At 40.7% G+C, this 24,855-nt stretch overlaps 2 protein-coding genes across 6 annotated transcripts in view; both read left to right on the top strand.

The window, feature by feature from the left end:
- Window positions 1-19,216, top strand: part of arhgef3 (Rho guanine nucleotide exchange factor (GEF) 3) — an 83,318-nt gene extending 64,102 nt beyond the window's left edge. For all 4 annotated transcript variants that reach the window (XM_084416574.1, XM_084416576.1, XM_084416577.1 and 1 more), the window contains 8 exons: window positions 770-928; window positions 1,788-1,850; window positions 2,239-2,335; window positions 4,225-4,301; window positions 8,788-9,045; window positions 10,258-10,428; window positions 15,863-16,049; window positions 17,812-19,216. In XM_084416574.1, the coding sequence (XP_084272700.1) occupies window positions 770-928; window positions 1,788-1,850; window positions 2,239-2,335; window positions 4,225-4,301; window positions 8,788-9,045; window positions 10,258-10,428; window positions 15,863-16,049; window positions 17,812-18,047 (1,248 nt within the window). In that variant the 3' untranslated portion in view covers window positions 18,048-19,216. The remainder of the gene's footprint in view (window positions 1-769; window positions 929-1,787; window positions 1,851-2,238; window positions 2,336-4,224; window positions 4,302-8,787; window positions 9,046-10,257; window positions 10,429-15,862; window positions 16,050-17,811) is intronic.
- A 4,540-nt stretch (window positions 19,217-23,756) lies between these two features.
- The window catches only part of tasora (transcription activation suppressor a), a 38,167-nt gene continuing 37,068 nt past the window's right edge, over window positions 23,757-24,855 (top strand). For both annotated transcript variants that reach the window (XM_084416553.1, XM_084416554.1), the window contains exon 1: window positions 23,757-24,138. In XM_084416553.1, coding sequence (XP_084272679.1) covers window positions 23,925-24,138 — 214 coding nt within the window. In that variant the 5' untranslated portion in view covers window positions 23,757-23,924. The remainder of the gene's footprint in view (window positions 24,139-24,855) is intronic.

Genomic DNA, 24,855 nt, shown 5'->3' on the forward strand with positions numbered 1-24,855 from the left:
AACCCCGGGTCGTTCTAAACCCTTGGTCGTTCTAAACCGCGGGTCGTGCTAAACCCTGGGTTGTTCTAAACCCTGGGTCGTTCTAAACCCCGCTTCGTGCTAAACCCCGGGTCGTTCTAAACCCCGGGTCGTTCTAAACCCCGGGTCGTGCTAAACCCCGGGTCGTGCTAAACCCCGGGTCGTGCTAAACCCCGGGTCGTTCTAAACCCCGGGTCGTTCTAAACCCCGCTTCGTGCTAAACCCCGGGTCGTTCTAAACCCCGGGTCGTGCTAAACCCCGGGTCGTTCTAAACCCCGGGTCGTGCTAAACCCCGGGTCGTTCTAAACCCCGGGTCGTTCTAAACCCTTGGTCGTTCTAAACCGCGGGTCGTGCTAAACCCTGGGTTGTTCTAAACCCTGGGTCGTTCTAAACCCCGCTTCGTGCTAAACCCCGGGTCGTTCTAAACCCCGGGTCGTTCTAAACCCCGGGTCGTTCTAAACCCTTGGTCGTTCTAAACCCTTGGTCGTTCTAAACCGCGGGTCGTTCTAAACCCCGGGTCGTTCTAAACCCCGGATCGTTCTAAACCCCGGGTCGTTCTAAACCCTGGGTCGTTCTAAATGGAATCCTGGTTATCTTGCTTCACGTTTCACATCTTATAAGTTACCCAAGGTTAACCTCAGGATAACAAGGATTCCGTTTATCCGGGGTTTAGAATCCTGGGTTTTCATAAGCTGACGTTTCCCACTGTACATCCCTAATTCCCAGTCTTCCCGTTCTCCTCCCGGTTCAGCGCTCCATCAGTTTCCGCAGTGACTGCAGACCGGAGATCATGGCCCCGCGGCAGATCCCGCCAGCCGTCACCAAACGCCGCGACAGCAAGCTGTGGAGCGAGACGTTTGATCTAGGCCTGGGACACATGCTGTCCTCCAAAGACATCAAGAGACAAGAGGTGACCTCAGCACACTCCAAACCCATACTCTTCTCTGATTGGTCAGGGCTGGATTTTGATGTACTGTATTTCTCACCGTATTTGAGCTAACAGACTGGTATTATTACCATATTCAGTCTAGGAAGAAACTCTTGAATGTTGAATGTACCTCATTCCAGGCTCTCTGTACTCTACAATATTTCACAATTCTTGTTACACAGTCCTTTATATAGAAGTTGATATAAATATCAACAAATTAATTAAGGTACCTTATTAGCCTTCAGGTACTTCTTAATTGAATTAACTATAATTAGCCTAATAACTGAATTGAATAGTTTAATAATAATAATGAACGAAAATCAAATGTCAAGCAACATAACAAATTAAAACAGCATAGCATAGATACTAATAAAGTAAGCAGAGCTTTTCCTGATATACAGTAGTCAACATTTGAAGTGGATCAAAACCTTTCATCAAAGTTATGCATGCAAATTGTTTGTTCGGATATTTGAGTAGAAAGTAACAGTTCACTCACTCACTCACTCACTCAACACACACACCGATTATATGGATTAAAACTAAATCGTATATGTAAGTAAAAACATGAACTGTTACCTCATTAATGTACAACAAGTGGATCCCTACATTATTACAGGAAAACGTCATGTGACGCACCGCTGCACTGGAGCGGCTCTAAATGTGTGTCGTGCTGTTAAATGAAAGATGAATTACGATAGAACAGTGAAAGTTACACAAGACATTTTAACAGGCATAATTAAGCATGAAAATGACTTTATTTATGAACGGGTAAATAACCAGAATGCCTTTCGCTGAAGTTCCTCTTTCTGTTGTTGTTTCTTTCCTGTCATGTGTTTGTCAGTCCATCTTTGAGCTGTCTCAGGGAGAACAGGACCTGATTGAGGACTTGAAGCTGGCCAAGAAGGTACACTTTGCTTTTCCCATCACTTCATACAGCATGAAGACTCTCTTTAGGGTCCAGTTTCACCCCTGGCTCTTTGGTTCTCCAGCACAGGGGTTCCCAATTTTTATTTTTTTGTCAGCTCAACACCTTTGACATAAAATATTTCTCCTACCTAATATTTCCATAATTTAACACATTCTACATTTCATTATTTAAATGATAGTTAGCTTTTAATCAACTCACGAACTTTCGTTTGGGAAGCCCTGCTCTAGCATACGAGATCATGTGGGGTTTGTTCTTACAATCTGTTCTTAGCTTTACACTTTTCAGTAAGATTTCCACATACTTCCTCAGTTTTGCCCGAGTAGATTTGAATGTTTGAGCGTCTGATTGTGTTATTTCATCACAGGCGTATCGTGACCCCATGCTGAAGCTGTCGATTATGACGGAGCATGAACTCAATCAGATCTTCGGCACGCTGGACTCCCTCATTCCCCTGCATGAAGGTGAGCAGAAGAGGATGCGCTCGATCGCGTGTGTGTGTGTGTGTGTGTGTGTGTGTGTGTGTGTGTGTGTGTGTGTGTGTGTGTGTGTGTGTGTGTGTGTGTGTTCCTCCATAACCAGGCGCAATGCCATACATTTACAGCTGGATCCGTTTATCCAAAGTGAAGAAGAGAAGCTGTGCGATCTGACCCAATAACAGCAAATCAGAACACAAGTAATGGAAATTGTACAGTAAGCCAATCATGATGCCACTTATTACATGACAAGATGGAATATTGATTTAAGTTTAAATTATGTTATTATGTGAGAAGACCGCACAGAAGATCACACAAATAAATGGCAGAGCATCTAAAATCAGTTTCCATTGTAGTTTATGCACGTTTTCTTATCGGATAAAAAGTTTATCCGACTCAATTAAGCGCACAAGTTTTTATGAACATGTTTTGAATTTATGCTCATCCAGCTTTTTTTTCTATGCAATATCCTAAAATGTGCAAAAAATAGTTGGATGGAAAGATAGCTAATGAGACACACTAGCTCTTTCCAGAACCTTCTCCTCCTCGGCTCCTCTCTGGTGAATGAGCTGTTATCCTCCACCTGAACTGCTCAAACCATCACAACTTTCAAGAAGCAACTAAACACATAAATGTTGATCAAATCTCATTGATAAGTCGACATGAATCACCTAACATAGAGACTGTGGGCCGTATTTTAACGATCTGAAACGCAAGTATCAAACGTGAAACGCAAGTAAATTTGTGGGCGGCTCTCGGGCGCTGTTGGTATTATACCGGCGGGATAAATTACTCTTGCGCCCAATGCAAATCTAAAATGGGTTGGTCTGAAGTAGCTTCATTATTCATAGGTGTGGTTTGGGCGTAACGTGAAATAAACCAATCAGAGCATCATCTCACATTCCCTTTAAGAGCAGGCGCGCTTGTTCCATGGCGGATTGCTATTATAACGGCGGATTTGCCAGGCGCATGCCAGGAGCGGTTCACAGCCGAGGAGACCGACGTTCTCGTCAGGGCCGTAAAACACAGAGAAGTGACATTGGGGATGGAGAAACACACCCAAATTAGCTTCGGTCAAACAGGCGTATAATAATTTGGGTAAATGTGTAAGCTAGATTTATGCCTATTTTTTCACATCTTCATGGACACCACAATGATTTCCCTCGTGTGGAATATTTTTCCTTGTAATTATGTATGGTTTGCAAAAATGAAAACTGCTGCTTCTGTGTGTAGATGAGAGAATCTAGAGAATCTAGATGTATGCGCGTTGTGCACACGTTACATTATGGCCAAGCATGCGCCCTTAAAATAGCATCTGAACGCGCCACTGACTTTAGAGTAGGTTTCTCCTGGTCTGTGGCGGAATTATTTTCTAAACCTGCAAAATAGCACCAGGGAATGTTTGCGCCGGAACACGCCTCCTCTTTTCGCTGAACCGCCCCCCGGGAGCACAAGTTCATTCCCTAATTTACCGACGTGTGTCTGTGGAGGGAAAAGTCTGCTGTGCGTCGGGTGCAAAATAGGAATGATACATGTGTCGGTGTACAAAGTCAATTGCGCTGGGTGCAAGATAGGGCCCTGTGTCCTTTCCCTGAATGACTAGAAACAATACTTTGATTGAAATATGAAAACATGTGCTATAGACCTGCTGTCCTGCAGAGTTTTGCTCCAACCCTGATCAAACTCTCCTGCCTGAAGCCTTCTAGTGACCCTGAAGACATTGACTGGCTGGTTCTGGTGTGTTTGATTAGAGATGGAGCTACACTCTGCAGGACAGTGGGCCTCCAGGACCTGATATAGACCAGTCCTTTCTCAGTGTCATAGGTCATGTCACGTGGTGGCAACAAGACTCAAGCTGTTTCTCTCTGATCTTGTAGATTTGCTGAGTCGGCTGCGAGAGGCCAGAAAGCCGGATGGCTCGACCGATCGTGTGGGCCATATTCTGGTGGACTGGGTAAGATCATCTCACTGCCATGCTGTGTTTCAGCCCTGTGTGAAGCTCTCCGTCTGATGAACACGTCATGATAAAACTCTTCAGCTGAAGGCTGAAAACACTACACAAGTCTAGATGAGTCTACACAAATCTAGATGAGTCTACACAAAGTCTAGATGAGTCCACTCAAGTCTAGATGAGTCTACACAAGTCTAGATTAGTCTACACAAGTCTAGATGAGTCTACACAAGTCTAGATGAGTCTACACAAGTCTAGATTAGTCTACACAAGTCTAGATGAGTCTACACAAGTCTAGATGAGTCTACACAAAGTCTAGATGAGTCCACTCAAGTCTAGATGAGTCTACACAAGTCTAGATGAGTCTACACAAGTCTAGATGAGTCTACACAAGTCTAGATGAGTCCACTCAAGTCTAGATGAGTCTACACAAGTCTAGATGAGTCTACACAAAGTCTAGATGAGTCTACACAAGTCTAGATGAGTCTACATAAGTCTAGATGAGTCTACACATGTCTGGATGGATCTACACAAAATTTAGATGAGTCTACACAAGTCTAGATGAGTCTACACAAGTCTAGATGAGTCTACACAAGTCTAGATGAGTCTACACATGTCTAGATGAGTCTACTCAAGTCTAGATGAGTCTACATAAGTCTAGATGAGTCCACTCAAGTCTAGATGAGTCCACACAAGTCTAGATGAGTCTACACAAGTCTAGATGAGTCTACACAAGTTTAGATGAGTCTAGATAAGTCTACACAAGTCTAGATGAGTCTACACATGTCTAGATGAGTCTACTCAAGTCTAGATGAATCTACACAAGTCTAGATGAGTCTACACAAGTTTAGATGAGTCTAGATAAGTCTACACAAGTCTAGATGAGTCTACACATGTCTAGATGAGTCTACTCAAGTCTAGATGAGTCTACACAAGTCTAGGTGAGTCTACACAAGTTTAGATGAGTCTACACAAAGTCTAGATGAGTCTACACAAGTCTAGATGAGTCTACACAAGTCTAGATGAGTCTACACAAGTCTAGATGAGTCTACACATGTCTAGATGAGTCTACTCAAGTCTAGATGAGTCTACATAAGTCTAGATGAGTCCACTCAAGTCTAGATGAGTCCACACAAGTCTAGATGAGTCTACACAAGTCTAGATGAGTCTACACAAGTTTAGATGAGTCTAGATAAGTCTACACAAGTCTAGATGAGTCTACACATGTCTAGATGAGTCTACTCAAGTCTAGATGAATCTACACAAGTCTAGATGAGTCTACACAAGTTTAGATGAGTCTAGATAAGTCTACACAAGTCTAGATGAGTCTACACATGTCTAGATGAGTCTACTCAAGTCTAGATGAGTCTACACAAGTCTAGGTGAGTCTACACAAGTTTAGATGAGTCTACACAAAGTCTAGATGAGTCTACACAAGTCTAGATGAGTCTACACAAGTCTAGATGAGTCTACACAAGTCTAGATGAGTTTACATAAGTCTAGATGAGTCTACACAAGTTTAGATGAGTCTACACAAGTCTAGATGAGTCTACACAAGTCTAGATGAGTCTACACAAGTCAAGATGAGTCTACACAAAGTCTAGATGAGTCTACACAAGTCTAGATGAGTCTACACAAGTCTAGATGAGTCTACACAAGTCTAGATGAGTCTACACAAGTCAAGATGAGTCTACATAAGTCTAGATGAGTCTACACAAGTTTAGATGAGTCTACACAAGTCTAGGTGAGTCTACACAATGAGTCTGCACGAGTCTAGATGAGTCTACACAAGTCTAGATGAGTCTGCACTATTTGCCATTTCAGACACGTTCTATCCAGTCGCATGATATCAAGCATGTTTGATATTTTGAGCGTATATTGTTTTCATTTGTCATGCAAGAAACAAGGTACATGTTTGTTTGTGTGAGTTTGATGCGTTTGAAACAAGTTGAAAGTCTGGTAGTGTGTGATCCTCAGTCCTGTAGTGTATGATGCCCAGTTTTTCTTTGTAACCGTTCACAAAACATTTCTCGTCTCATCATTAGCTAATAATGTACACTCACCTAAAGGATTATTAGGAACACCTGTTCAATTTCTCATTAATGCAATTATCTAATCAACCAATCACATGGCAGTTGCTTCAATGCATTTAGGGGTGTGGTCCTGGTCAAGACAATCTCCTGAACTCCAAACTGAATGTCAGAATGGGAAAGAAAGGTGATTTAAGCAATTTTGAGCGTGGCATGGTTGTTGGTGCCAGACGGGCCGGTCTGAGTATTTCACAATCTGCTCAGTTACTGGGATTTTCACGCACAACCATTTCTAGCGTTTACAAAGAATGGTGAGAAAAGGGAAAAACATCCAGTATGCGGCAGTCCTGTGGGCGAAAATGCCTTGTTGATGCTAGAGGTCAGAGGAGAATGGGCCGACTGATTCAAGCTGATAGAAGAGCAACTTTGACTGAAATAAAAATGTAACCACTCGTTACAACCGAGGTATGCAGCAAAGCATTTGTGAAGCCACAACACGCACAACCTTGAGGCGGATGGGCTACAACAGCAGAAGACCCCACCGGGTACCACTCATCTCCACTACAAATAGGAAAAAGAGGCTACAATTTGCACGAGCTCACCAAAATTGGACAGTTGAAGACTGGAAAAATGTTGCCTGGTCTGATGAGTCTCGATTTCTGTTGAGACATTCAGATGGTAGAGTCAGAATTTGGCGTAAACAGAATGAGAACATGGATCCAACATGCCTTGTTACCACTGTGCAGGCTGGTGGTGGTGGTGTAATGGTGTGGGGGATGTTTTCTTGGCACACTTTAGGCCCCTTAGTGCCAATTGGGCATCGTTTAAATGCCACGGCCTACCTGAGCATTGTTTCTGACCATGTCCATCCCTTTATGACCACCATGTACCCATCCTCTGATGGCTACTTCCAGCAGGATAATGCACCATGTCACAAAGCTCGAATCATTTCAAATTGGTTTCTTGAACATGACAATGAGTTCACTGTACTAAAATGGCCCCCACAGTCACCAGATCTCAACCCAATAGAGCATCTTTGGGATGTGGTGGAACGGGAGCTTCGTGCCCTGGATGTGCATCCCACTAATCTCCATCAACTGCAAGATGCTATCCTATCAATATGGGCCAACATTTCTAAAGAATGCTTTCAGCACCTTGTTGAATCAATGCCACGTAGAATTAAGGCAGTTCTGAAGGCGAAAGGGGGTCAAACACAGTATTAGTTTGGCGTTCCTAATAATCCTTTAGGTGAGTGTATAGTCCCATGAATAAATTCTGCACATTTGTATTTTTCTACAGCACAAATGATAGATATTTATAGAAAAAAAAGCATTTTGATTTTCTTGGAGAGTTTTTTTTTTTGTAGCATTTAGTTGAGTAACCAGAAAAACCCTTGGTTACACAATCGTAATGTTAAATGGTTTATGATTTTGAGATTGATGCTATGTGTTCGCTGAGGGAAATGTTTGGATCAGACGCGAGCAGGACTGTGTTCTTCAGAAGCTCATTGGTCACTGTCTTGACCTTACCTGGCTCTGATGTTATCAGACAGAACATTAGTTCATTTCTAGTCATTAGACCATGAACTCAGTGGGAAGTTGAGTTAACATGGTTGTTAATGTTCCCCGCTGAGAGACACCGATGTGCTCACTATAAGTTTACATGTGCTAGTTTTCAGATTCTGAAATATCTGTTTATATGAACCCTAAACATTCCAATCCGATTCACATATCCGTTTACATGTGCATTACGGCGCATTTATAACTGGAGAAAGTCACCGCAGTGATGTCACTGGAGCTACCGTGAGTGTAATTGTCATCTTTGCCCTGATGACCTATCTATAAAGTAAGCAGATGTTTGTCAAGAAGAGATTTTTAGCAAATATTTAGTAAATATTCAGTCTTCTCCACTGACCAGCTCATAAGACATGAGGCATAAATAAACATATGCATCTTCCTAAACATAAGCATCATGAAATTGCTGGTATTTTTTAATAACAATGGCAGATTCAAGCTTTTATATGCTTTTTTTATTTTATTTGTTTTATTCTGATTATTTCAGGTCTACACCACCCTTTCAATCTATTCAAAAATTAAATCAGATTGAGCTCAATCAGGTCTTTACATGAAGGATTTTGAGGCATCAGTCCCACTATAAACTGATCATTTGGGTCCATGTAAATGTAGCTAATGACTCCCAGCTATGTGAATGAGGCTAGCAACTGCTAATCGGCTGGATAATTAAGTGTAAATAAGTGTTCTGGAGGCCAGTCTGAATGCATCGACTCTCTGTATTGTTTGGGAAGTTTTAAATTAAACTTAAGTTAAGCTAGCTTGTGAAATGATAGTTAGTTACACTGCCTGTTAGTAACATAAAGCTAACTACATTGAATCTTACCACTGTAATTTATATTAGCGTTAAAACTGTTCATGAAAATGTCTCTTTCTGTCTCTCTGTAGCTGCCTTGTCTTGACACCTACAACAGCTACTGCAGTAACCAGGTGGCGGCCAAAGCTCTGCTGGACCATAAGAAGCAGGACCCTCGAGTGCAGGACTTCCTCCAGCGCTGCCTGGAGTCGCCCTTCAGCCGCAAACTGGACCTGTGGAGCTTCCTGGACGTCCCGCGCAGTCGACTGGTGAAGTACCCGCTGCTGCTCCGAGAGATCCTCAAACACACACCCAACGCCCACCCCGACCAGCAGCACCTGGAGGAAGCTGTGAGTTACTGCAGAGTCCTCTTACACACAAACTCTGTAAAGTTGCACTGTGTACGTTTTAGCGGCATCTAGTGGTGAGGTTGTGAATTGCACCCAACAGAAGTTACGGTGGGCGACAGGAAGTGATGTCGTCGTCTGAGACAGCAGAGAGTAGCCAGTTAAGCAATGAGGTTTCTTTACAAAGATAAAGTAAGAAATTAGGTTTACTTAATTATTCAATAAATCGATGTTATTGCGAATATTTTTGTTACTTGTTCATCATTGTGTCAGTGTTTTATTCGCTGACTTTAGCTATAGCTTCTTTGCACGAAGAACAACATAGTGACGAAATGCGTTTGTCCGCTCAGGGCCACTGTAGAAACATGTGGATATAAGCGGACCCGCGGTGTGTGTAGAGAGAAATGCCTCATTCTAAGCTAATAAAAACATAACGCTTCATTAAGTAAGGTCTTTATACACCACTGAAAACATAGTTATGTATATGATATTGCATTTCTGTCAACAGATGCTCCTAAATATTACACAATGCACCTTTAAATTAAAGTTGTTGTTTTTTTTTCAATTTACTCCTGAATAATTCTGCTAATTTACATTAAATCTGCGTAGTGTGTATTGAACTAAACAAATGTGCTAACATGGACAATTTGTGTTGCTGATGTCATCAAAAATACCTAACACCAAAATAATTAAAGTCCCCCTGTGGTGTAAATCCAGCTTTTAATGTAGTTTGTGTCTATGTGGTGTTTTTAATGTGCTTTAAGTCAAACCATGTGTAAATTCATAAGGCGACAGCATTGCTGAGTATTTCCTCCTTAAAACTGCAGTGAACCAAAGACAGTCTCAAAAACACGCTTTGAAATCGCTGGTGTTTCTGACGTCACAAACTACCTTGTAACCAATCAGATCAACGTGTGATCGTCAACCAGTGGATCTCTGAGCTGAGTGAGTGAGTGGAGGCGGGGCTCATTTGCATATTCATAGAACCGCGAATACTAAATGAGGCTAAAGGATGTCGAGTTACATTCAAGATATTTAAAGGCACGAATAAACTTTTTTCAAGGAAAAAAAGTTTGAATATGTAATTTTGGTGATCAAAGATGAGTTTTAAAGGAGACAATGATTGACTACAGGGGACTTTAGCCTCTGGCGGCCACAGCTGTGAGATGCTCAACCTAATGGTCTCTTTTCTGTGCTGCTCTTTGGCTTTCATAGATTAACATGATCCAGAGCATCGTGGCCGATATCAACACACAGACGGGAGAGTCGGAGTGCCGCTTCTACAAGGAACGCTTGCTGTATCTGGAAAGTGGCCAGAAAGATCTATTGATCGACAGCTCGCGGATCCTCAGCTGCCACGGGGAACTCAAGAACAACAGAGGAGCCGTAAGAACTTCTAGCATTGTTTTAGTCATTTGTCATTCAGGTGATTTGTGGAAAAAACGACCCCCAAAATCTTTGTCTTTACATTCCTGAAGAGCCGAATTTTTCCAGGATAGTGGCATCAAATCTGAAAAGTATTATAAAACTTATATGAATTATAAACTTATGTTTGGTTTGATTTGTAAACTAGATAGTGTATAAAAAGATAAATAGTCGCAGTTACTATTTTTATTTTTTATTCCGTGGCATAAATAGGCTTTCGTAGAAGAAGTGACCCTTTTAAGACCTCTCAAAGTTTTGATCATTTTCTTAGGGATATCTGAAGAGCCTTCCAATAAAGTGGGTTTCAAATCAAAGATTATTCTCTCATGTAAAGGCTTGTGTTGTGTTTTGACAAAGTTCAATTGCTTTATTTGATGGAAAACCTGAAAAATTTGGAGTGGTACATTTCTATCTTTTAAGCTTCCATGCTTTTTTTTATGTAAATACTTCATATTTCATTAAATGAAGCTATTTTAATAAATGTTTAATTGGCCTAACTAAATGAAGAACTGCAGAATAAACTGGATAGTTTTAGTATCTGACCTTTTTTGAACATCCAACAATAATCAAACATAACTGATCAGTCATAACTTTTGATCTGGGTTTTTCTTTAATCTGTTCTCATATCTGACCTTAAGGAAGTTCGTTCCCACAATGCAAATATTGAAGAATTAAAGGAGAGGAAATGTTCTAAGCACAATTCATTCAATTAATAATATTTTGTTGATTAGTTGGCTTTTTAGAAACAATAGGGCTAAATGGAGCTTATAAGCCCAATAGATACAAATATTATATTTATAGATTAGAATTACAGTCTGAGCATTAAAACTTTATATTGTTATTGCTTAAAATATTAAAAGCAGTGTACGCTATCCACGCTAGCTAGGATGATTTTGATAGTAAGAAAACATTTTAACCATTAATCTATAAATAAATAAAAAAAAATTATCAAAAGTTGCTAGTTTCATCGACATATTCTAGAAATAAGCATAAGATCGGCTCCAACTAATTTTTTTAAAAAGGAACAAATGTTTATATTTGATGTGAAACCAATATTTTCTCATGTTTTCTTTTCTTATTTATTTCAAGATAAAACGGGGCTTATATGGTGCATATTAGTGTCGTTTCCCTAACCTGCCTAGAGAAGTCATTTCACTGTTATACAGCTAAACTTCACCTTAAATGGATAGTTCACCCAAAAATGAAAATTCTGTCATCATTTACTCACTCTCATGTCGTTCCAAACCCGTAAGACTTTTGTTCATTTTCGAATCACAAATGGAGATATTTTAATGAACTCTGAGAGATTTCTGTCCCTCTGTTGAAAGCTATGCATCTACCACTTTGACGCAAAGGACCAATCAGGTTCATTCTCGTGTTACGCAGCACGTTTGAGCTTCTGGAAGAACCAATCAGGTTCATTCTTGTGTTACGCAGCACGTTTGAGCTTCTGGAAGAACCAATGAGATCATTCTCGTGTTACGCAGCACGTTTGAGCTTCAGCAAGAACCAATGAGATCATTCTCGTGTTACGCAGCACGTTTGAGCTTCTGGAAGAACCAATCAGGTTCATTCTCGTGTTACGCAGCACGTTTGAGCTTCAGCAAGAACCAATGAGATCATTCTCGTGTTACGCAGCACGTTTGAGCTTCTGGAAGAACCAATCAGGTTCATTCTCGTGTTACGCAGCACGTTTGAGCTTCTGGAAGAACCAATCAGGTTCATTCTCGTGTTACGCAGCACGTTTGAGCTTCAGCAAGAACCAATGAGATCATTCTCGTGTTACGCAGCACGTTTGAGCTTCTGGAAGAACCAATCAGGTTCATTCTCGTGTTACGCAGCACGTTTGAGCTTCTGGAAGAACCAATGAGATCATTCTCGTGTTACGCAGCACGTTTGAGCTTCTGGAAGAACCAATGAGATCATTCTCGTGTTACGCAGCACGTTTGAGCTTCTGGAAGAACCAATCAGGTTCATTCTCGTGTTACGCAGCACGTTTGAGCTTCTGCAAGAACCAATGAGATCATTCTCGTGTTACGCTGCACGTTTGAGCTTCAGCAAGAACCAATCAGGTTCATTCTCGTGTTACGCAGCACGTTTGAGCTTCAGCAAGAACCAATGAGATCATTCTCGTGTTACGCAGCACGTTTGAGCTTCTGGAAGAACCAATCAGGTTCATTCTCGTGTTACGCAGCACGTTTGAGCTTCTGCAAGAACCAATGAGATCATTCTCGTGTTACGCTGCACGTTTGAGCTTCAGCAAGAACCAATGAGATCATTCTCGTGTTACGCTGCACGTTTGAGCTTCAGCAAGAACCAATGAGATCATTCTCGTGTTACGCTGCACGTTTGAGCTTCAGCAAGAACCAATGAGGTTCATTCTCGTGTTACGCAGCACGTTTGAGCTTCAGCAAGAACCAATGAGATCATTCTCGTGTTACGCTGCACGTTTGAGCTTCAGCAAGAACCAATGAGATCATTCTCGTGTTACGCTGCACGTTTGAGCTTCAGCAAGAACCAATGAGATCATTCTCGTGTTACGCTGCACGTTTGAGCTTCAGCAAGAACCAATGAGATCATTCTCGTGTTACGCTGCACGTTTGAGCTTCAGCAAGAACCAATGAGATCATTCTCGTGTTACGCTGCACGTTTGAGCTTCAGCAAGAACCAATGAGGTTCATTCTCGTGTTACGCTGCACGTTTGAGCTTCAGCAAGAACCAATGAGATCATTCTCGTGTTACGCTGCACGTTTGAGCTTCAGCAAGAACCAATGAGATCATTCTCGTGTTACGCTGCACGTTTGAGCTTCAGCAAGAACCAATGAGGTTCATTCTCGTGTTACACAGCACGTTTGAGCTTCAGCGAGAACCAATGAGGTTCATTCTCGTGTTATGCAGCACGTTTGAGCTTCAGCAAGAACCAATGAGATCATTCTCGTGTTACGCTGCACGTTTGAGCTTCAGCAAGAACCAATGAGGTTCATTCTCGTGTTACGCAGCACGTTTGAGCTTCAGCGAGAACCAATGAGGTTCATTCTCGTGTTACGCAGCACATTTGAGCTTCAGCGAGAACCAATGAGGTTCATTCTCGTGTTACGCAGCACGTTTGAGCTTCTGCAAGAACCAATGAGGTTCATTCTCGTGTTACGCTGCACGTTTGAGCTTCAGCAAGAACCAATGAGGTTCATTCTCGTGTTACGCTGCACGTTTGAGCTTCAGCGAGAACCAATGAGATCATTCTCGTGTTACGCTGCACGTTTGAGCTTCAGCAAGAACCAATGAGGTTCATTCTCGTGTTACGCAGCACGTTTGAGCTTCAGCGAGAACCAATGAGGTTCATTCTCGTGTTATGCAGCACGTTTGAGCTTCAGCAAGAACCAATGAGATCATTCTCGTGTTACGCTGCACGTTTGAGCTTCAGCAAGAACCAATGAGGTTCATTCTCGTGTTACGCAGCACGTTTGAGCTTCAGCGAGAACCAATGAGGTTCATTCTCGTGTTACGCAGCACATTTGAGCTTCAGCGAGAACCAATGAGGTTCATTCTCGTGTTACGCAGCACGTTTGAGCTTCTGCAAGAACCAATGAGGTTCATTCTCGTGTTACGCAGCACGTTTGAGCTTCAGCGAGAACCAATGAGGTTCATTCTCGTGTTACGCAGCACGTTTGAGCTTCAGCGAGAACCAATGAGGTTCATTCTCGTGTTACGCAGCACGTTTGAGCTTCAGCGAGAACCAATGAGGTTCATTCTCGTGTTACGCAGCACGTTTGAGCTTCAGCAAGAACCAATGAGGTTCATTCTCGTGTTACGCAGCACGTTTGAGCTTCAGCAAGAACCAATGAGGTTCATTCTCGTGTTACGCAGCACGTTTGAGCTTCTGCGAGAACCAATGAGGTTCATTCTCGTGTTACGCAGCACGTTTGAGCTTCAGCGAGAACCAATGAGGTTCATTCTCGTGTTACGCAGCACGTTTGAGCTTCAGCGAGAACCAATGAGGTTCATTCTCGTGTTACGCAGCACGTTTGAGCTTCAGCGAGAACCAATGAGGTTCATTCTCGTGTTACGCAGCACGTTTGAGCTTCAGCAAGAACCAATGAGGTTCATTCTCGTGTTACGCAGCACGTTTGAGCTTCTGCAAGAACCAATGAGGTTCATTCTCGTGTTACGCAGCACGTTTGAGCTTCAGCGAGAACCAATGAGGTTCATTCTCGTGTTACGCAGCACGTTTGAGCTTCTGCAAGAACCAATGAGGTTCATTCTCGTGTTACGCAGCACGTTTGAGCTTCTGCAAGAACCAATGAGGTTCATTCTCGTGTTACGCAGCACGTTTGAGCTTCAGCGAGAACCAATGAGGTTCATTCTCGTGTTACGCAGCACGTTTGAGCTTCAGCGAGAACCAATGAGGTTCATTCTCGTGTTACGCAGCACGTTTGAGCTTCTGCAAGAACCAATGAGGTTCATTCTCGTGTTACGCAGCACGTTTGAGCTTCAGCGAGAACCAATGAGGTTCATTCTCGTGTTACGCAGCACGTTTGAGCTTCTGCAAGAACCAATGAGGTTCATTCTCGTGTTACGCAGCACGTTTGAGCTTCTGCAAGAACCAATGAGGTTCATTCTCGTGTTACGCAGCACGTTTGAGCTTCAGCGAGAACCAATGAGGTTCATTCTCGTGTTACGCAGCACGTTTGAGCTTCAGCAAGAACCAATCAGGTTCATTCTCGTGTTACACAGCACGTTTGAGCTTCATCAAGAACCAATGAGATCATTCTCGTGTTACGCAGCACATTTGAGCTTCTGGAAGAACCAATGAGATCATTCTCGTGTTACGCAGCACGTTTGAGCTTCAGCAAGAACCAATCAGGTTCATTCTCGTGTTACGCAGCACGTTTGAGCTTCTGGAAGAACCAATGAGATCATTCTCGTGTTACGCAGCACGTTTGAGCTTCTGGAAGAACCAATGAGATCATTCTCGTGTTACGCAGCACGTTTGAGCTTCAGCGAGAACCAATCAGGTTCATTCTCGTGTTACGCAGCACGTTTGAGCTTCAGCGAGAACCAATGAGGCTCATTCTCGTGTTACGCTGCACGTTTGAGCTTCAGCAAGAACCAATGAGGCTCATTCTCGTGTTACGCAGCACGTTTGATCTTCAGCGAGAACCAATGAGGTTCATTCTCGTGTTACGCAGCACGTTTGAGCTTCTGCAAAAAACGAATATCTTCATTTGTGTTCCAAAGATAAATTTTAAGTCTTATGGGTTCTGAACGACTTAAGGGTGAGTGATGACAATTTTAAAACTGAGTGAACTAACCCTTAGTGATTAAATGTGCATCAAACATTATTAAAGAATTGTCCTCTGTAACAAACCAAAGTCTCTCTCACTCTCTCGTTCTGCAGAAGCTGCATGTGTTCCTGTTTCAGGACGTGTTGGTGATCACACGGGCCGTTACCCAGAATGAGCAGCTGTGGTATCAGCTCTACCGGCAGCCAATCCCTGTGAGAGAGCTGGAGTGGGAAGACCTGCAGGACGGAGAGATGCGGCTGGGCGGCTCCATCAGAGGGGCCTTCAGCAACCATGAGCGGAGTGAGTCAGAAATTCATCACGTTTCATCAAAAGTGACAAAAAATGCCAGGTACACTACCAGTCAAACGTTTTGGATCAGTAAGATTTTTAATGTTTTTAAAAGAAGTGTCTTCTGCTCAGCAAGGCTGTATTTATTTGATTAAAAATACAACAAAAAAAACAATAATATTGTTTAATATTACGACAATTTAAAATAGCTGTTTTCTATGTGAATATACAGTAAAGTGTAATTTATTCCTGTGATCAAAGCTGAATTTTCAGCATCATTACTCCAGTCTTCAGTCACATGATCCTTCAGAAATCACTCTAATATGATGATTTGATGCTCAAAAAACATTCATTATTATTATCAATGTTGAAAACGGTTGTGTAAAATTTTTCTTTTTCAGGATTCTTTGAAAGTTCAGAAGAACAGCATTTATTTGAAATATAATCTTTAATAACATTATGAATGTCTTTACTGTAACTTTTGATCAATTCACCTTTGGCTAAGCCCCGCCCCCCTTAGTTACTGTTGCTACGTCCGACAACTTCATATTGTTCGACTGTGTCAACACGGTGGCGGTAACGTTAGTCACCTTCAAAACTACCACAACAGCATGTCTGTAACATTAACGTTAGGTGTTTGTATCTTGAATAACAAAGTTAGCTAACATCCAGCCTCTAGTCAAAACATACAATCCTGACTTACGTGATAACTAAACTATCGCTAAGCTTGCTTGCTAGCACCTTGATTCTTCATTAATTAGGGTAGAGAACCGAAATCATAACCTAAAACAGCATAAAACTGTCTAACTAGTATAACTTCACAGTAAGGTTAAAAGCAAAATGTACCTAAAGCACACAAAAGTGTGCTTGTTGATCCTTGAGGGGTTTAGCTGACTGTGAGGACGTCCACACAGTTTAATCCAAAGATGACACTTGTCAGGATTTGACTTCGGTTTTGGGAAGGGAAAAAAAACAGACACCCCCCTCCAACCTCTCTGGGAAACGCGTATCTGTGTTACAAATGCCCCAGGCACAACGTTTAACCATATTTTTGATAAAACTACGACGGTAATAGCCTGCCGAGACCAAAAATATGAGACGCCTGTGTTAAAGTCAATGGAGCGCTGTGCAAAAGTGTCGGACCTCTGTGGGAGCTCGTTCTTGGCTGCGCTGTGATTGGTCAATCTACATTCTAGGGTGTGGCTTAGCCAAAGGCGAATTGAATTCATCCTTGATTTATTTTATTTATGCCCCCCCCCCCCCCCCCCCCAAAAATCTTACTGACCCCAAACTTTTGAACGTTAGTGTTTAATGTCAAAAAAGCTTTCTATTTCAGATAAATGCTGTTCTTTTGTACTTTCTATTCATCAAAGAATCCTGCAATAACAATGTAACTAACTGTTTTCAACATTGATAATAATGAGAAATGTTTCTTGATCATCAAATCAGCATATTAGAATGATTTCTGAAGGATCATGTGACACTGAAGACTGGAGTAATGATGCTGAACATTCAGCTTTGATCACAGGAATAAATTACATTTAACTATATATTAACATAGAAAACAGCTGATTTACATTGTAATAATATTTCACAATATTGGTGTTTTTTTTGGTATTTTTAATCAAATAAATGCAGCCTTGGGGAGCAGAAGAGACTTCTTTTAAAAACATTACCGATCAAAACATTTTGACTGGTGGTGTATACAAAATTGTGAGTGAAAAGCTATACACGCCTGCCTTACACATGTCAAACTCTGCTTGTCCTCGTCCAGCCAAGAACTTTTTCCGGGTGGTGTTTCGCAGTGGAGGACAACTGCAGTCGCACTCGTTCCAGGCCAGCGACGCCTTCAACAAACAGCAGTGGCTCAACTGCATTCGCCAGGCCAAGGAAGCTGTGGGATGTGCAGGAGCGCGGCGGTGTGCGCCACCTAGAGGCTGTTTGGACTGCAGCATGATGGACACCACTGAGGCTAGCCTGGGTCTGAGCACTGAACGCCCACAGACGTAATCGAGTGTGAACATAAACCTTCACCGTTCTGCTTCACCAGCGATCCTCTTCAGTATTGTGTTACGGAGATGCCACCATTCGCAGGAAGCACTTCTCTGGAATCGACACTACCTTTGTTTCTCAGTGTTCCTCAACTTATATGTTATACTCGTGCCTTTCTTTCACTGTGCTGTTGTTAACTGACACTGAAAATCATCGAGGATGAGCTTTCTGCCACTCCACATGCTGTTTCACAGTAAAGCGCACTCAAATGCACTACTGTCTGTGCATGAGGACAGTCACATTGGGTTATAGGTGAAATGTTCATTCAGTGATCACCCGTTAAAAACGACCAGTCGAATGTTTTCGCAACAAAGGATCATAGTGTTTGTGCGCGGTGCTCTCTTCATCTCTGTTCATCTCTTCATCTCATATGTCACAGCACTGTACGATTAAAGCATTTGTACATCGATGTCAGAGCCAGAAACAGCTGTTTACTTGAGAGCAAGGATGAATATTATTACTTGTATTGAAGAACCGACTGCAGTTTGGGGGGAAAAACCTATTCTCTAAAGCACTTGGGTTTAGAAAGTAGCTCAATTCTGAATTGTCTGGCGTTGGAGACCGCTTTAGTCGGGGTTATTTCCTGATTTCCTGTTATTGGCAGAAATATCGATTTTACACATGCATTCTGTTTGGACTATATGTAGCAGAAACTGGAACTGAACGTCTCTTGTGCCATGTAGGTCAGCTCAATCTTTATCATAGTGTTGTTGCGTGCGCCGAAAGCTGTGCTGTAAAGAAAACAAGCTTTGCCAGAGCGTGTTTGGTGCTTGTAATTGTGTTCAGGTTTACTCACCAGGCCTTGTGTTTCAGAACATTCAGTTCATAAAAACTATCCAAAAATATGTTTCTTTTACATTCATTTTCCCTCAAGTATTGTATTGAAATGTATGATGTAAGATGTTTATTTATAATTTGTTTTTCACCTGATTTACTGTTTCGGTTGTTGTTGGATTAAAAGGAATCGATTGGACGGGGTTTAGAGAGAGTTTGTGTTCTAGGAATGAGAAAGCGCACCGGGTCAGTGGAAGAGTGGAGGGGTCTGATCAATGGGAGAGATCGATGGATGGACAGTGTGTAACAAAATGAAGAAAATCAAATAAACATTTTAGAAAACCTTATTTCTCACTTTTAGATATTGGCTGTGTTTTTGAGAATGGTATTTGTTATTTGTGAAGCTCTGAAGCGCTTTAGGAAATATTTTGATGTGAACGTGTTACTATCTTTACACACAGGAAATAATGAGTCCCTCTAGTGCAGTGTGTCACATGTTCATAATGAGGACCGCAGGGAGCTAACTGTTAAAAACATCTTTACGTCCCTCTGATGTGACAGTCACAATCAGTTCAAGTCACATTTATTTCTATAGTGCTTTTCACAATACATATCGTTTCATAGCAGCTTAACAGAAAATCTCCATGTGTCAGAAATGTACAGTTCTGAGATTATACAAATCATGCCGTTTTCAAAAGGAACAGCATTTATTAGATATATATAGCGTGCAAACATCTTCACTGTCACTTTTGATCAATTTAAATGCATCCTTGCTGAATAAATGTATTTTATTTCTTTAAAAGAAAAATGTTTTAATATTTTAAGGACAGAATGATCCCCGTCTGTTGATGATGATGATGATGCAACCTCAGATCTGACATCTGTCTGATGTCCCAGAAGATCACACTCATCTCCGGTGTGTGTCAGTCTGTGTCCCCCTGACACTCACACACCCTTCCTCACATGATCATCATGCTCGCGTGTGTGTGTGTGTATGGGTAATTACACACACATTCATGAGGCTGGAGAACAATAACACGCAGATGAAAGGCAGAATAGCAGTTCTCTAATACCATCTGCCTCTCTTGTTTAAATAGTACCCTAAAATCTTTAAGAATACGATCCTTGTGTGAGATTTTTATGCACAGATTCATAATTCAGTTTACTTTGTAAGCTTAAGGTTTTTTTCTTAATCTACATTCATTTTAAAGGCAAACCACTGATGGACGTTCATGTTAAAGGGATAGTTCACTTTAAAATGAAAATTAGCCCATGATTTACTCACCCTCAAGCCATCCTAGGTGTATATGACTTTCTTCTTTAGACGAATACAATCAGAGTTATATTTAAAAAAATTCCTGGCTCTTCCAAGCTTTATAATGCCAGTGGATTGCAACCAACAGATTGAAGCTCATAAAAGTGCATCTATCCATGATAAAAGTGCATCGATCCATGATAAAAGTGCATCTGTCCATCATAAAAGTGCATCTATCCATGATAAAAGTGCATCTATCCATCATAAAAGTGCATCTATCATAAATGTGCATCTATCCATGATAAAAGTGCATCGATCCATGATAAAAGTGCATCTGTCCATGATAAAAGTGCATCTATCCATGATAAAAGTGCATCGATCCATGATTAAAGTGCATCTGTCCATGATAAAAGTGCATCTATCCATGATAAAAGTGCATCTGTCCATCATAAAAGTGCATCTATCATAAATGTGCATCTATCCATGATAAAAGTGCATCTATCCTGATAAAAGTGCATCTATCCTGATAAAAGTGCATCTATCCTGATAAAAGTGCATCTATCCTGATAAAAGTGCATCTGTCCATCATAAATGTGCATCTATCATCATAAAAGTGCATCTATCCATCATAAATGTGCATCTATCATCATAAAAGTGCATCTGTCCATCATAAATGTGCATCTATCATCATAAAAGTGCATCTATCCATCATAAATGTGCATCTATCATCATAAAAGTGCATCTGTCCATCATAAATGTGCATCTATCATCATAAAAGTGCATCTATCCATCATAAATGTGCATCTATCATCATAAAAGTGCATCTGTCCATCATAAATGTGCATCTATCATCATAAAAGTGCATCTGTCCATCATAAAAGTGCATCTATCATCATAAAAGTGCATCTATCTATCATAAAAGTGCATCTATCCATCATAAATGTGCATCTGTCCATCATAAAAGTGCATCTATCATCATAAAAGTGCATCTATCCATCATAAATGTGCATCTATCATCATAAAAGTGCATCTGTCCATCATAAATGTGCATCTATCATCATAAAAGTGCATCTATCCATCATAAATGTGCATCTATCCATTATAAAAGTGCATCTGTCCATCATAAATGTGCATCTATCCATTATAAAAGTGCATCTGTCCATCATAAATGTGCATCTATCCATTATAAAAGTGCATCTGTCCATCATAAAAGTGCATCTATCCTGATAAAAGTGCATCTATCCATCATAAAAGTGCATCTATCCATCATAAAAGTGCATCTGTCCATCATAAAAGTGCATCTATCATAAATGTGCATCTATCCTGATAAAAGTGCATCTGTCCATCATAAAAGTGCATCTATCATAAATGTGCATCTATCCTGATAAAAGTGCATCTATCCTGATAAAAGTGCATCTATCCATCATAAAAGTGCATCTGTCCATCATAAAAGTGCATCTATCATAAATGTGCATCTATCCATGATAAAAGTGCATCTGTCCATCATAAAAGTGCATCTATCATAAATGTGCATCTATCCATGATAAAAGTGCATCTGTCCATCATAAAAGTGCATCTATCATAAATGTGCATCTATCCTGATAAAAGTGCATCTATCCATGATAAAAGTGCATCTGTCCATCATAAAAATGCATCTATCCATCATAAAAGTGCATCTATCCATCATAAAAGTGCATCTGTCTGTCATAAAAGTGCATCTATCATCATAAAAGTGCATCTATCCATCATAAAAGTGCATCTGTCCATCATAAAAGTGCATCTATCATCATAAAAGTGCATCTGTCCATCATAAAAGTGCATCTATCATCATAAAAGTGCATCTGTCCATCATAAAAATGCATCTATCCATCATAAATGTGCATCTATCATAAAAGTGCATCTATCCATGATAAAAGTGTATCTATCCATCATAAAAGTGCATCTATCCGTCATAAAAGTGCATCTATCCATCATAAAAGTGCATCTATCATCATAAAAATGCATCTATCCATCATAAATGTGCATCTATCATCATAAAAATGCATCTATCCATCATAAATGTGCATCTATCCATCATAAAAGTGCATCTATCCATGATAAAAGTGCATCTGTCCATCATTTTGGAGTTTGTGTAAGAAAAATATGCATATTTAAAACTTTATAAACTATAATCACTAGCTTCCGGCCATACTTGCATACTCTACTTGCGCAAACCCATAGCATTTAAAAAATGCATACAAAATAAAACCAAGTTACTAGTAAGCCTGAGAAAAAAAGATGGGTTTTAAATGAAAAAAATAAAATAAAAAAATAACGAAAAAAAGTCCCGAAGAATCCCATTAGGGGAAAGTTTCGAAAAAGACCCAAATATAGTCTATTCATACGCCTATTCATTCTTTTTCTTACGTGAATAGGGTACAAATTTTAGATACTACCATGAAATTACTGAGTTGATTACTTACATCAAGACAAACAAAAAATGTATTGCAAGTTTTTTTTAATTGTTTGTTAACATGGACAAACGGCGTATGTGCTAATTTGCATAAATACCACAACAGATCTAAACATTGGGTATAGCCAGGTGAACATGTCTTGTTGAATCTTGTTGACATATAACAGTAAAACACTTAATGTTAAGGTCTGAATGGAACCCATTTAGGCTACCCATGAGCATTAATACATAGAGGCAGGAAGAAGTACTTTATTCATTATTATTGCAGAGATTATTTCACCAATAATAGTCGTACCACAGCTCAACACACATCCAGATGTTCCCAATAAATTGTAGTTGGTCACCAGGTGTGTTTTATTAATGTAGGTTGAATAATCCATGTAGGAGAAACAAGAGGAATGGACATATCCAATGTTTAGATATGTTGTGTTATTTATGCAAATTAGCGCATACATTATTATGCACCATTTTCTCATGTTACCAAAAAATTTCATTTTTGTTTGTCTTAATGTAAGTAATCAACTCAGTAATTTTCATGGTGATAGGCCTATCTAAAGGTCAAAAATGTTATTACCCTAAAACTCACGAAACTTTCCCCTAATGGGATTCTTTGGGACTTTTTTTCCCCTTACTCAGATATTGAGGATACAAAATCAGTTGAGTTTGCTTCTGTTGCAATTTGTCCTAGGCTGACCCCCGTTTTGGCTTAAAATGACTGGACTATAAATGTACTGTTGTTTGAACATGATAGGATATCGTTAACATGTATCTTTGTTGTTGATAAACTGAAGGGATGTGTAGTTCAGCACTGAACCTGCAGGAGGCGCGCCCAGTGTGTTGATGGAGCCCCAGTCTTTTGTTTATATTTGATTTAATTTATATTTAATTATTATACTTGCCCGTTACTATATACATAAAGTCAAAAGGACTGATTTTGAACAATTTAAAATTGATGTTCAAATACATTTAGAAAGAATATCCAAAAGTAAAAACTACACAGCTGTTAAATAGGTAAGTTGTTTCTGTAAAATGCCTTTCTTTTCTTTTCTTTTTTTATCTTTCTTTCTTCTCTCGCTTTCGTTTACCCATAATAACATGTATGGTTATTATTATGTACTCCTGTATGTAAATGTATGTTTTGTTCTTATTCAAATGAAGATGGAGCCCGCTGGGAGGCGCTGCTGCGATCCGGCCACACTCACACACACATTGCGGCTATGAGTGGGCATGTACATGTGTGTGTGTTTATGTGTGTTGTGAGGCACATTCAGCAGACAGAAACCCCGCACTGCCTCCAGCCTTCAGCGCTGCGAGGAGAACACACTCATGTCTGGAGCTCGTGAATAAAGCCGCCATGGAGCATCGAGGAGGGAAATCCAGCGACAAAGAAAAGCACGATCCTGCTGCGCCTTCATGGAGCCAAAATGGCGGCCCGGAGGAAGAGTGTGGATGCCCGGACGGTCCCGATGAAGAGAAGCGGCTCAGGAGAGTCTCATGGGCCGCGAAACCAGCCGAAGAGCAGCCGCGACTGAACTTCCACATCCCCCTGAAGAGCAGAGAAAAGAGAGGTGCGCTGTCCCGCTTTCTTTCTCTTTTGCCGTGACTGGGACTGAAGACACCCAGTGTGTTTGTGTGTGTAGTTGTAGTGAGCTCTCACCATAGACATCAGCACAGGCGCGTTAGGTGTGCAGATCAGTCATGACAGGAGACGTGGAGATCCTGTGCATCAGCCCATAATATAAGACATTCTATAAAATATATCTGTGTGTGTGTGTGTGTGTGTGTGTGTGTGTGTGTGCGTGTGCGCGCGCCTTTCTGTCTGTGTGTATACACACACACATCCTCCCCCAGGTAACAGGTTGCTCTGCCACACCCGTGTGTCACTGGGGAACAGAGGGGAGCACTATATCTTTCTGTTTTATGAGTTAAAAGACAAATAAATAACATTTTACTTTATTTAAGTTTAAATAAAATCCTAAATTCTATTAACTTCTAATGTACTCACTTCTCAGTCATTCTGTTTTCATTCATATTCTGTTTTGACACTACAAAGATTTCTGTGCAATCATTTTAAAACTTGAATATTCTGTTCACACATGCAAAACTTTAATTCATGCATTTAAAGATTCTTTTCAAACAGTTTTATTCAGGCAAAGACTCTTTTCAAACATTTTAAGCTCTTATACTGTATAGGGTATAGGCCTATTACCAATAAACATATAGGCTATTAAAAAACAACCCACTGCAGACACACTGAAGCTCGAGTCGCCGTTGGCTTGTATATT

Source organism: Rutilus rutilus, assembly GCF_951802725.1.
Source record: "Rutilus rutilus genome assembly, chromosome: 8".
Taxonomy (NCBI): Eukaryota; Metazoa; Chordata; class Actinopteri; order Cypriniformes; family Leuciscidae; genus Rutilus; species Rutilus rutilus.